The sequence below is a fragment of the Homalodisca vitripennis genome, chromosome 1 (assembly GCF_021130785.1).
Source record: "Homalodisca vitripennis isolate AUS2020 chromosome 1, UT_GWSS_2.1, whole genome shotgun sequence".
In the NCBI taxonomy this organism is placed as follows: Eukaryota; Metazoa; Arthropoda; class Insecta; order Hemiptera; family Cicadellidae; genus Homalodisca; species Homalodisca vitripennis.
This window is the reverse complement of record NC_060207.1, coordinates 146,845,022-146,859,631: the sequence shown is the minus strand read 5'-3', so window position 1 is coordinate 146,859,631 and position 14,610 is coordinate 146,845,022. Positions and strand designations below refer to the sequence as shown.

General features: G+C 31.9%; 1 protein-coding gene across 3 annotated transcripts in view; it reads left to right on the top strand.

Annotated features, from left to right (window-relative positions):
* LOC124373448 (probable 2-oxoglutarate dehydrogenase E1 component DHKTD1 homolog, mitochondrial) overlaps window positions 1-14,610 on the top strand; it is a 63,985-nt gene that overhangs the window by 34,270 nt on the left and 15,105 nt on the right. For all 3 annotated transcript variants that reach the window (XM_046831823.1, XM_046831831.1, XM_046831834.1), the window contains 7 exons: window positions 3,301-3,458; window positions 4,962-5,097; window positions 7,344-7,475; window positions 7,646-7,766; window positions 10,476-10,615; window positions 10,839-10,995; window positions 12,853-13,055. In XM_046831823.1, coding sequence (XP_046687779.1) covers window positions 3,301-3,458; window positions 4,962-5,097; window positions 7,344-7,475; window positions 7,646-7,766; window positions 10,476-10,615; window positions 10,839-10,995; window positions 12,853-13,055 — 1,047 coding nt within the window. The remainder of the gene's footprint in view (window positions 1-3,300; window positions 3,459-4,961; window positions 5,098-7,343; window positions 7,476-7,645; window positions 7,767-10,475; window positions 10,616-10,838; window positions 10,996-12,852; window positions 13,056-14,610) is intronic.

Genomic DNA, 14,610 nt, shown 5'->3' with positions numbered 1-14,610 from the left:
TACCCAGTTAATAGTTTGGTGGAAAGTTCTTCTTTCAGCAGTTGGTGGCACTGCTGGTGAATGAGTCAAGCCCTTTACAAGCTCTTTCCACCATCAAAAGCTGCAGACTGTTTTTGAGAAAGGGGTGTATTTGTTTATTGGTTTTGTTCAACAGCTGAAGCAGAATCCAGAGGAATTACTGAATATTCTCTTAAAGTAATTTGACTTTGAAAACTAAATACGTACAAACTAATTTGATGGTAAAGCTAAAAAGAGTACAAGATTAACACATTGACTGTGGTGGACACACTTTACTACTATACTGGCTGTCTTAAAGTCTGTATATGACTTGTATCACAGTGAAGTGTTAATAACATATAATAGAGAAGTATCTTAGTTTAACACATTGTATGCAGTGGATGCAGATTTCATTCAACTATATCAGTTCTTCTTATACATGAGTCGTGTCACAGTGAATGTGTATAATATAGCTAGAGAGGTATTTTAATTTATCAAATTGACTAAGGTGCATGCATATTGTTACTATACCAACTGTCCTAAGGTCTCTACAAGACTTGTGTCACAGTGAATATGATAAAACCTAAATTTTATTTATTTTCTCTAGTACATTTAATTTTATTTGGTATAGTATTATTTTTGTTTAAAACACAATTTTGTGAAAATTAAGAATAAGAAGGCTTCATACAAAACAAAACCATACTTAGCCTTTCTAATTTATGAGGGTTGTTTCGTCTGAACAATTGAATTTATGAAAAAATATTCAAGTATAAAATAATTTGTTTGCCCTTCATGGATTAAGGTTTTTTAATTTCAGGAAATAATGTTTTTCAATTGTTGGTAATATGCCTATCCTTTAGTCTATAAGTACCCTTTTTTTTCCCACAACTTTGAGTTTTTCGTTCTATGTAGTTCTGTAAACTTTTTGAATTTTTATGCATCACTTGTGGATTATACATTAAGGAAAACATAAAATGGTTACTTTTATCTAAATAAAAATCAAATATTCAGCATTACTTCCTTTTAAGTACTACATGTCTCAAATTTTGAATGTTCAGCTTTTAATTTAAAAGGCTCGTTATTATTATGATTATTATCATTTTGACACTGATCTATCAAACATTTGCTTTGCCAAAAACTGAGGTTTGTTGCAATTTGTTACTTATCTTTCAAAAGCTTTATGTTACACAATTAAACATTTCCTCTCTCTTGAACTTATAGAATTTTTTTAGACTTTAACCCGTTCATGAATAGATAAGTAGTTAGAATTTCCTGAACACCGCTTTCTAATTTGCTTCAATTTTGTATTTATAGGGCGTTTAAAAAATAAAATCTGGTTTTAATGTACAGTATTATTGAAACAAATTTCTCCCAGTAACTAAGAGTGCTGGAAATAATAGACATGGTCTAGAATTTTAGAAAACCCTCACTAGTTGTCTCTATTAGTGTTGACTTTGAGTGAACCTTTCTCCAAATAACAATCTGTCTCAGCGTTGGCTAGGGCACATAGAACCGCAAGATGAGGCTTTACATTCCCCAAGGTCATCTCACTTTGCACCATGTAACATTTTTCTGTGGGGATATGTCAGAGAACAAGTTTATATTCCTCCCTTAGCTCATGATATTGGTGAGTCCATTTCATTATCAAGATGTCCTATGGCCAGATAGGACAATTATACAATTTTTTTTAAATCGCCCTGGCAGACAAAGGAGAAGTTGTACCAGCTACTACTCCAATGACACTCATCTAAAGTCTGTGATTGGACATACAACTTCATAGACCACATGTTTGTATATGTTAATAAGTTGACTAGGACTCATCAAACAGAGTGTTTTGGACTCCAGGAGGTAGAGCCAAATACATTTAGAATCCAGTAAATATACATGGTGAGAAACTGGATAGAAAAGACATTTTGTTGTTGATCAGTGGTACTAATGATGTTTCAAGAAATCAATCAGAAGAAGCAATATGTGCAATCAGAAGCAAGCTTGAAAAATATTCAAACATATAATTTTAGTAAATATTCCACATTGATATGATCTAGCATAGTGATTATGTGTCAGTGAGGAAATTAATAAGACTAATGGTTTTTTGAATGATTTAATTGACCAATATGCCAATGTCAGTGAATGTACATGGATGCTGAAAGAAAGCTTCATACTTGGCATGGCCTGCATCAATTATGAAGGGAAACTGTGGCTTGCGGATAAAATTTGTGAGGCAGTGAAAACCTTCTCCTACGCGATTCCCATTAACGATTCCCAAAATCGGAGTCAAACACCAGATTAAGTGCAGAACCTGGATAGTACTCAAAACCTGGAGACTGAGCAACAGGAGGAGGAGACATCATCAAGTAAAGGAGAGGCAGCCACGGTGTTAGAAAACTCGCCTCTAATACTTCTAGATCTGAAAAAAATAACATATGTTGATGATCAATTTTATTCTTTGTGTTTTTTCATTGAAATTTTCAATCAATTAGGAACAAAATGGAAATGTTAGATCTTTTTTTAGGTTTACTTAGTTGTAGTATTTTAACAATAAATGAACATTGGTTAGTTTTTGAGGAAGGACAGTTCCTGAGAAGATTTTTTCCACATAAACAATAATATTGTTACTAAAAATGGTGTGTAATAAACTCCACATTTAGTTAACTATTTATTGCTGGTTTTTTGTAACTTTCTGTATCCCATTTTCAAAACAGTTATTTTCGTGATTAAAACAATAAGTAAAATAATAAATCACCTTTTTTACTATATTAAAAATAGTTTTAATCTAAAAATTGAATATACCCTTTTACTATTTTGGGTATTGTTTGATTTCTACATGCTTATCGAATGAATATATAAATTAGTGATGTTCCAAAATGCCATAACTCCCCAAAGGAGTAACTAACAATTTTTGTTTGTGCTTATTGTGTGGTTTATACGGTTTGATATTCAATTACTCAAATTCTAAAAACTTAATATTTCTGTTATATGGGTCTACTGGTGATTATTATACAGACTTTTACTGGAATAATATTATGTAAGCCAAGGTTATTGATAGTATAGTAACCTTGCTTCTCCCTGATTAGGGATAGCTTGGGAATTCAACATTAGGATAATTCAACTTCTACGAGGATCAAGCAGCTCCTGTACTAGCTACCTTGTACTGCAATTTTTTCCTTCCCTTCACCTAATTGTGCCACTTTTTTCATTTTGAATCTGTTTGCAAAATTTAAAGTATATTGACTTCCAAAAGAACATATTTTCAAGTTCAAAGCATCTTGCAAATATTTTTATTAGCCAGGAATTGTGTTGTAGGATGTGATTAGAGCAACTCAGCTGGTGACGGAGTACCAGAGGAAGTTCAGAAAGGATGTGTTTCTGGACCTAAATTGTTATCGCCAGAGGGGACACAACGAACTAGATGACCCAACATTCACAAACCCCAGACTGTATGAAGTGATACGCAAACGAAGGTGAGTGTCCTGGACAGTTGTATGTCATTTTGACGGTGTGACAATCATAATATTACAATTTGTGTGAAATGCTGAAAACACTTAAGTCTATTAAAACTACTGTAGCTGAAGATCAGTTTCTTTCTTAAGATAAATTCCTCTACCTATTTCCAGAAAAACCAGGTTGTGTGCTCATACAGTGCAAATTGGTTGGACAGCAATCTTTGGAACCCCATGTCTACCTTTGTGTAGTATTGATCAGCTGGCATAAAATCAGTGGTGAAGCACTATGTATTCACTGTGTCATCACTAATGTCGAGGGTGAGAATATCAGTGTCTAACAAAGGTTGTTGCCCTCCTGAAAAACAACGATTCTGCATTGTTTATGCTGCATAGTGAAAATGTTTCTGATTCAAAACAAAATTTAATTTAGTAAACCTATTAACAGTTCAACTTAGACGTTGCATCCAAAACAATATTGTTTTGAAATAAATAATAAATTAACTAATAACATTTTTAGGTTACAATTACACATTAAAAAGTTTTAGCCACTATTAGACATAACACTGAAGAAACATGGCATGAGTGCATGGCATTTTAATATATACAGTAGAAAGTTGCTCATTCCAAGTGACGAGAGAAGCTGAGAATAGTCAAATATAGATTTCTAGGCAGACGGTGCGCTCGGCTGAGAGATAAGTTGACCTGGATACATAGTAGGACTCAACTGTGTTGACTAACAGTGGAGGGGATGGGCATGGAGGGAGTTGATTATTACACTGAATCAGATGCGCTAAGGATAGAGAACCTATTGTTAGTAATAATATAGAAGTAAGAACCTGGTTCCTTTATCTACAGTTAATACTGTTTCGCGCCTTTCTTTCGTCAAATTATCCGCGATTTAGTATCTCTTATGAGTTTAATTTTAAATTTTCCTTAAAAATATAATTTTTAAATTTTATAAATGTTGACTAGTTTGGTGAATCTATAAATGACAGCATGCCTCACCACTGTGTAAAAGTTCTCAGATGTTTTAGATCTTTATAAAACAACATGTACCCTCTTGTTTCAAACCATCAAGAAAATTGATAACAATACCATGAGTAAGTTATTCTGCTCCGAATGTGGAATACATCAATAACTGAAGTTCAATTAAAAATGTATATCAGTAACAAATGTCTCTGTCTAATACTAAGTAATACTGAAAATAGTATTAAATACATATATTAATATTTTAGAGCAACACTTAATATGTTGTAGAATTATGAATAATAAATAATTTCAAGATAAACTAAGTATAATTTTTGTCATAAATATTCTTTCTGGATTACTGTAAATACTCCACATCATTCAATATTAAAAATATAATAAAATATCAAAGTTGATGGTATTTTAATTAAAGTTGTGCTGCTTCAATTATTTTTAAGCATGCAATCCCAATGATAATGATATAAAATATATTATTTATTGCAATAAAATATAAATGAAATTCACTATGATTGCTCTATAACTATCATGTTCCAGTACAATACCAGACAAAACCGCAGCTCGGCTCAAGGAGGCAGGAGTGTTGAGTAATCAGGAAGTGGAGGAGGCGCTGGCTAGCTACACTGAGTGGCTCAATCAGTGTTTACAGAAAGCAGATTCCTATACACCTGAGGTAGGTTATTTAAATTAAAATTCATTGTAGTGTTCAAACTGTAGTGTTAATTATATTGGAAATGTCTGCTTATTAGTTTTTAAGAATATTGAACTGTTGAAGGAAAGAACAATAAATGAAGGTAAATTATTCATAATCCCTGCCAGGGGCACCATGACAGTTTGAGTGACAATGATTAAGAAAATAACATTGTGTGAAAAATTAAATAAATATATTATTTCCTTCAATCTAGAATAGGTATATAATGTCTTATAGAATTATTTAATAACCATTTGTACATCTACAGCTCTATAAATTACTTTTATTAAAACAATTAAGCATAAACGAAAGAGGTTGCTATGCCTTTGAACGAAGAGCGTTCTGGTGAGATACTCACAGACACATTCATCACTATTTCTCAGAATGTGTTGCCTTGACAACAGGATACGCTTCACATCACTACACCCAATCAAGCCAATAACCATAACATTGACTAGCAAAAATGTATTGAAATATGTAGCATACTGATAGTGGCAGTTCAATGGTGGTTCAAAAAAGGGGCTTCAAGCTCCATTCGAGTAAAAGCAACCAGTGCAATTAGGACTCATTGCATGATCCGTATAGAATCATTGTCTGCTGAACATCTCGGTAAGGAACTGCACTGTATACTTAACATTGTTATCAGTGCAATTAGGTACAATAAAAACACTCATAAAAAAGAAAAATTATTTGAGTTAATATGCAAAGGACACGGGATCTGACTACTTATTTGTTTTATTTATCAGTAGTTCTCGTTGGTTGTCTCTTGGCAACTGTACAGTTTGCCAGGGTGTTTGAGCTAACATGCAATATATGGTTACCTGAAGGATGTCATTTCCATTTGTTACTTGTCATGTTTACTACAATGGTGACACTAAGAATCAGTAGCAATGATTCATCAAAGTGCTATTAATTGGAATCTCACAGTTCAGTCTAGGTCACCAAGTAGATCAGTGGATAAGAGCCATTCATTGATACAGTAAGATTGTTTGATTGTTGCTTCTGCTGGAAAGTTGGGACAAGTGTTTACTGTTAATTACTAGCGTCCTAGTTGATTTAATTAGTACTTACTTTTTTATCAATACAAAATCTTACTTTCTTATTGAATTAATTATTGGGTGATATAATTATACAGAATAAAATATCTTTTTCGTCTGATTTATCACTAGTTATATTAAAGTCTTAAAAGTCATGTCTTTAATCAATATCTGATTTAAAGTAAAAAAAAACTTACATTGAAAAAACATGTAGTTCATGTGCATATGTAAGTCTGGATTTAAAATAATGCAGTTTTTAAATAAGACGTGATTAAAATTATGAAATTTTACTTCTTGAAATGTGTATTATACTTAGATGGTAAATATTTATCTTTTGAAAACTATTGTTTGATATCCTTTTTTGATATAATTTATAAGTTGTAGGTAGGCTTACTAAATCACTGCACTCACACTATGTCACACATCTTATGTATGGGGCACCGCGGACAATAGTACAAACCTAAAAGGGGCCTTGAGTCCAACAACATTGAGAAATACTGTCTTATACACTCAATCTGAGCTGTTGAGATAACTAGAGTGGATTTTCAAGATCTTAAACGTCAAACTTGAAATAATTTTTTCATGTTTAATTTTCTTGTTCAAACACTTTCTGTACATATGTTTAACTTGTTAATGCAGCACTCCAAATTAAATCAATGTGAAACATATTAAATGTACTAGTTTGGGATATTCAACATCTATTAGAGTTCATATTAAACGTTTATAAGTATAAATTTAACTAAATTTAGTAGGGATATTTTTGAAAATGTTGCATAATTTTTTACTAGTGTAATTTGTTAGTGTATTGTATAAAAAAATGTTAAAAATTTACAAAAGAAGCAATTTATTTGCTATTAGTTTTCTAAACATTATATCTGTTACATATTTTATAAGTTACATATGTATGACCGCCATTGTTGTGTCCTACACATACAAACACACTAGGTGTTCAAAAAGTCCCACCATGCAACTCTAACTTTTGAATGGTCAAAAATGTTAATATCTCCATTGAACAAATGTAATATCACTCAAAGATGTTTTTGATAGATTCCAAATTTACTCCCCTCGTCTCGGAGGTTTGTTGAGTAACTAAAAAGCGTAATAAGGTATTACATTGAGTGATACTGTAAATTAAAAGATCTTAATGTGATAAAGCCACATGATCTGTCATTTTGTTTATAAATTGTATAGGAGAGCTATTTTGGTGTTCACTGGAGGGGGTTCAGCCAGGCACCTGCAGCTATCACAACTTGGGATACAGGTTGTGACACGAACCTGCTCAGGTACATTGCCATCAAGTCTGTCAGCTACCCTGAGCATTTTGTGAGTAAACAAACATTCTACACTTCCATTACATGTTTATCCTTGTATAATAATACATAATAATGTTTAATGGAAACTTTATGTTTCACCTTGTTCTCTGATGATGGCACCCTGTTTGTATAATATGTATACTGATAGCATATTTAGGCTGCAAGGATTTTACATTCCAGATAATTCACCCAACGCTTCTGAAAAACCATGTTAAAGGAAGATTGAAGAGGATTAATGAAGGCCTGGACATTGACTGGAGTACAGCTGAAGCAATGGCATGGGGAAGTCTCATTTATGAAGGTAACTAAGATTGGCTTTTTATAAATTGAGAGCAAATATTCTAAGGTGTTAAATTTTTAAAAGAAATTGCAATATTAAAATAAGACCTATTATTGTAAAATTAGACATAAAAATGAGCATTCAAGTTAAGCGAACTCATATCCTATCTAGTTTGATTTATTGTCAGTTTAAATACTTTTTTTATTTTTTAAATTATGTCTTAAAAATAGCTGAAGCAAATAACTTGATACTAAACATTTATATTAAGCTATACAAAGGGACATTGACAAGAGAAAAAAAATAATATCACTTTCCATTTATACGTTTTCTATTTACTAAGTTTTAATAACTATCTCGAAAAGCATTATTCTTACAAAGAATAATATTTTGTTGGCTATTTAATCACTTGTACTATATTTAACTTATTCATGTTTATTGATTGAAAAATAAAATAGCTACCTATTTTCATTTATATATATAAAAATATATATATATATATAAAAATATATATATATATAAAAAAATATATATATATATATATATATATATATATGTAAAATTAAATTTCTTTACTGTTGAAAGTGTTCTATTTAACTTAAAAAAGCTGTTAGTGATGTAAATACCAATAATTAAAATAATTCAGCACTTTGGTCTAAAAAGTATCCTTTCCATGTACAGAGGGGGGGCAGACCACCTGTGCGGTAGGTATAACTGTTGCACAAAAACACCTTTTCTCTCGTTTCCCCCTAATTCTACCTCACAGAATCGAATGAAATGCCCCAGTTTGGGGGGTAGGGTTGCTTTTTATAGAATTTTAAAATGTTAACATGGGTTTTGTGATACATAAGTTTAAAGGTCTATTAATTACATTTAACGTTTTGAAAATTAAATGCCAAATGTTTTTAATTAGGCATTTAAAATTTAGTTCTATACTAGCTCAACCAAAAATGAAACTGTATCAAAATTTTTTCCAACCTTATTATTGAGCTGCTATTTAAGTAAAAATATGTTTATGCCACTTTTCATTGCATTTTCATAGTTAAAAAGAAAACGTTCAAACAAAGAATAAAAGAAACCTGGTACTCAAATTCTTCAATAGAAATGTATAATAAATTTTATATCAAATATAGTCTTTTTAAATAAAAGGTTTTTGTACTTGAAATTTTTTTATGTCTCCTTTTGTTTCAAAATGGCAGCTTAACTTAATTATGTAGGAAGATGTTGAAAATATCATATGTTTATTTATTATTGTTTATTTGTAAAACGTACAATATTCTACTGTTTACACAAAAACATTGCCAAGGCCAAGATTACAGTCTAGCTTTTAGCAGCAGTCACTGTCATGATAACACTTACAAAAAACATTTTGTAGTCAGACAGTATGATTTTCATGCTGTAGTAATTTAAAAAAGTTTTAATTGAACAACTGTTTTGTTTTAAAATGGATTTATGGCAATAACAACTGAATTATTAAAGAATTCTGCATAATTGCATTCCGGCCTGACATCGGTGCTCATACATCTTTGTTGTGTAATATTGCTCCTCTGGCTCTTGAGTGAAAAGGATTATCAGTTTTACAACTATAAATGGTAAAAATAGTTAAATGAATTAATACATTAATTTGCTCTGAAGTTTTTTTTTAGTTGACAAAAACTTTAATTTCCTTCTGATATGTTACCTGTATTGTTTTCCAAGCCTGTAATACAAGGTAGGAGTATGCTACACCATGTGTCGTGTAACAGGCCTTACTGGGATTCAATGCAAAATTTCTAGTCTATAGCTCATTTCATGAATGACAGACAGTAATACGGAAAAGAATTTTGTATATCCTCCTGAAAACAAAAGAAATTGTGTCAGCATACTGAGTGATAGTCTTCAATGACGCTCAGCCAAATTTCGTGGTTGGACATGCACCATCATAGTACTCATTCCTGCCTATGTAGAAATGAAGTTTCGAAGTTTCAGGGAATATTTAAAAAATATTCGTACAGATGAAATCAATCTTGTGATATCTTGCTAGTTGATTCATTCACATTTTTGTTTATTAAATTAGGAGTCATATCACTGTTTAAATAGTAAAATCCTATACACTAAGTTTATAAAATAAAATAGCATATGCTGGTATATTTAGGCTACATGTGTTAATATGTCACATGCTAAAAATCTCTCATGTGTATACTGAGCTTGTTTTCAAATTTATTCTGATGTTTTCTCCTTGCCATCATAGTTACAAGAGCAATGTAAAGATATTCACTAACGCTCAGCTAAATCCCATGGAGTGACATGCACCATAATCAAACTCAGTGATCTTCATCTAAAAATGAAGCTTCATACAAAATTCCAAGTTTATAGGTCAGTTTGGTTTTGAAAAATTGTGCAGATAGACAGAAATGAAATTTTTCCAACCACACGATTGATAGGCTTTGCTAACACTCAGCCAATAAATGTTTTTAGATGTGTTTTGTGCACAATATGTTTGATCTCTTCTTTTTTTCAAGAAAGATGAAACTTTGTTTCTGTTCTTGTTGTCTTTCCTGTTTTTAATTTTTGTTTTGCTACCTTGGTTAAACTGCAACAGTGTTAGTCCATCTGCTGAAAAAGATAAAATTATATTGTGGCTATTTCTGAATTATGTTCAATATAAAGCCCTCAAACTTGGTACAGTATTGACTATATTGTAACTTCAGAAGTTAATTTATCTGATTACTTAATGTGGACACTTATATACAGGTTACAATGTCAGAATTAGTGGACAAGATGTTGGGCGAGGCACATTTTCTCACAGACACGTGATGCTGGTTGACCAGGAGACCAATGACATGCACATTCCTCTCAACAACCTAGCAGAAGGCCAAGCCACATTCCTGGAGGTAAATCTATTTCTTTTATGTTTTCTACCATTTTAGTGATGTATTTAATAACCATTGTAAGTTATATATTGTGGATTTCATTTCACAATAAGCTTTAATCATTCTTGGAAAGTTTTCGTAGAGTGTGATTTAACATCTGTGTCTTTTCCTAATAATCTGTTCCTTGCTGATGCTGTCTTCTTTCGTGTTATTGTGAACCTTGCCTTGTAATGCCCATGTCCAGATTGCTAACAGCCACTTGTCCGAGGAAGCGGTGCTGGGGTTCGAGTATGGAATGAGTATCGAGAGCCCCAAACATCTCATCATCTGGGAGGCGCAGTTTGGGGACTTCTTCAATGGTGCTCAGATCCATATTGATACGTTTGTGTCTTCGGGCGAGAGTGAGTTCCAGTTTTAACAGATCACTGAAATTGAAACACTATTTCTATTTTTTTGGTTTATTTCATACATTTATGATGCCATACAGTTCTCATTTTCATATATTTTATACCTCCTAGCCTATAGTCCTGTATCTTAGTTACATAGTTGTCTTCTCTGTAGATGCTTTTGTAATTGTTTGTGGTGTGTTACATACTTTTCAATTTTGATGTGTATGTAAATTTTACTTGAAATATTATAGAGTAACACTTGTAACACATGTTTCTCTGGTTTTGTATGTAATTATGATTTTAAAATTATCAATGTTGCTGTTGTTTATGTTTCATTGCAAAACTAACTTTAGGCACTTAGTTTATTTTGTTAACATAAGAAAATGTGTATTTAAAGCTGTGCAAATATTTAGAATTTTGAATTGAATATAAATTTAATGTTACTGATTGATTTAAAATTAAATAAGTTTTGGATTTTCACCTGTTGCTGACTTTATTTACATTCAAAACTAATAGAAAGTTATACCAAACAGGGAATATCTCAGCCTGTCTAGTTATTGGGTGAGGAGGAGAGGCATGATGACTGGAAGCATAATGTAACACTCAGGAAATTGGCTGAATATTTTATATTCTTTGCAAGTGGTAGATATTGATGTTTAGTATAGTAGTTTTCTTGGATTGGACGATGAGTAGATACTATTTTCAAATAAAGAAAATCCTTACATTGGAGTATGATACCAGTTCAGAAAAGTGGGTAAATTATTATGCTTCTTAATTTTACAATTTGTCTGTTCTCCTCCAATTTAGTAACAGCTAGGTCTTTTACTCAACGCTTCCTCAAACCTAACACAGAAGAGGAAGTTTGGCTGAAGAGTTCATCTGATTTACCGTATAATATGGGGGGCCTTTCTCCTTAAAAGTTCTCTTTTCTTAGCCAGTTTCAGGTTTAAAATTGCTCTTATTTTGGCAAATTCATATGACAAACAAATAAATCTCATGAAATCAACGTGTTTGAAGGTAACTGGAATCTTATGTTAGAAAACAAGGTAGCAGATATGTTTTTGTGGTTAATAAGTATATAGATTTAAAAATGTATTTGTTAAAGCCAGGAAAGATATGGTGTAAGTTAGTATTTTTAAATATTGTCTGCCATAAAATAAAATGCATGAATGAAAAATGTTTTTATTGCCAATAGCATCTTCTGTATTTAATTGAAGACTGTTTAAACTCAAAGATACACCAATTTTTTATTGTATTGCAATAATGGCTTATGTTGAATACCAAATCTATACCAGTGCCTGTGTAGATGAGATTCTTGCAAATTGATGATCCCTATATATTTATGGGGCAGAACATTTGTTTGTTAAATCTGTGTTGTCTTGCTGTTACTGTTATACTAATTAAGGAAGGCGACTAAGAAGTTCAAAAAACAAACTCTGCATCGTTTCGACATCAGAGACATCTAGACACGTAAACAAGTGTAATCTAGATGAAGAGTTGCTCGCATGTATTACTCTCAAACTCCAGAGCCTTGTTACACTTCACTGACCTTTAAATTACTAATTCAAAATTTATATGTCCTACTTAAGACTTTTCATACACTTTTAACAAAGCATTGAATGATTTTGTAGTATTTCCTGAGATGATATTTTCCATTGACTAAGTTATCACTTGTCTCAGAAATGCTAAGAATGCTCTTTGATAAAAGAATATTAGCTTATATTGTCCCTATTATATTGTCACGGAATGCATGCAAAGTCAAAGGTAACAACTAATGTTTTATAAAAAGATAAAAATAAATGTAATTTAGTCCAAGTCAGGGTAATTTAATTTGTTGTTTCGCTCAGCTAATGTGTGTATGTGATACAGCGAAGTGGATGAGATGCAGTGGTCTGGTGATGATGCTGCCACACGGTTATGATGGCGCAGGTCCAGAGCATAGCTCATGTCGACTGGAACGTTTTCTCCAGCTGTCAGACTCCAGTGAGACCGAGGTGGATGGGGAAGATGTCAACTGGCACATTGTTAACCCCACCACACCAGCTCAGTATTTCCATCTTCTGAGGAGACAGGTAACATTTGTTATATACATTAGACCAACAGATGGTCAGCAGCTCTGTCCAAAGACTTTAAATAAGCCTAGCGAGATATTCCATTGTCAGCACATTAGTTGCAAACAGAAAGCGGACTTTGTTGTGTTGTAGATAATTCTTTTAGAGTAGTATAAAATATAGATTGCATCAACTGAATCAGTCTCTTTTTAGAATTGTTAAATAGTTTTCCTTTAGACTTTTGGTAGACACTATACATCTTTCAATATAACTCCAATATTATTTATAAATTTCAGTTAAATTTTGAAATAAAAAAAAAATAATAAAGTACTCTTTTGTATTTAGTTATTTTTTTTTAATATAATTAAATGCACATAGTAATAAGGAAAAGTAATAAAAATAATTATATTTTAAAATATATGAGATATTGGCAAATTTTATTTGTATGATTTTCAAATAGTACTTTAAATTAAATGACCAAACCTTTGAGTTGTATGTTTTCACCAGTTTTGTTTTAAATTTGCCCAAAGTTTAACATACTTGTGAGTTAAACTTCACTAATACTCAGCCAGATCCCATAGACAGATATGCACAATAATTAAACTTGATCTTGTGTATATATACAAAAGAAGCCTCAAATAAAATTTCTAATCTATAGGACATTTTGCTCTCAAGGATCCTGCAGGAGACAGATAAAGATTAATTTTCGAGCCTCTTAATGTTAGAATTTGCTAACTTTCAGCCAATTAAACACCAATTCAATTTAACCTTTTGCGATCAGATACAGTATTCATAATATGTCCTTTACGATTGTGTTGTTAGTCTGATGGGCCACAGCCATCTGCGTATCAAGTAATATTAATTTCCACTTGAGTTGTCCTCAGCACTCGAATAGTGATTTTGAAAACTATGTAACTATTGAAGAAATATTTGAAGAAGAGTCACAATTTATTGAACATACTGAATAAAGTAGATGAGACAGACAATTTTAATATAGCAGGCCTAGACAAGACAGACAATGGAAATATAGCAGGCCTAGACGTGGCTGGAGAATGGAAAGAATGGTCTGAAGGTGATGGAAACTTGCAAATTTATATGGACACAGGTTAATGGTTGTAAACTTACAAGCAATGACAAACCCTTAACCCCTTTTAAATTTTCCAGCTTTTATTTACTGATAGTCTATTGGTAGAAATCGTAAAAGAAATCAACAGATGTGCTGTTGGAAAAATTCAGAAAAAGACGCCTTTACAAAAGAAATTGATGTGGTGGTCATGGGCATAGAACTTACAATTTCAGAGTTGAAAATTTTCCTTGGAGTAATTATATATATGGGTAAGAATAGCAAACCAGAAATGGTCAACTACTTTTCCACAGATTGGATAGACAAGCGGTTTTTAAAGATGTGTTCAGTAAGGAAAAATTCATTCAAATATTTTGGAATTTGTACATATGCCCATCTCCTTCTGACCCCGTCCCTGGAACATTAACTCAATCTGTTAAGGTGAAAAATGTTGCTTCCTATCTGGATAAAAAATTCAGAGAACATTTTCTCCCAGAAAAAGAAGTAAGTGTA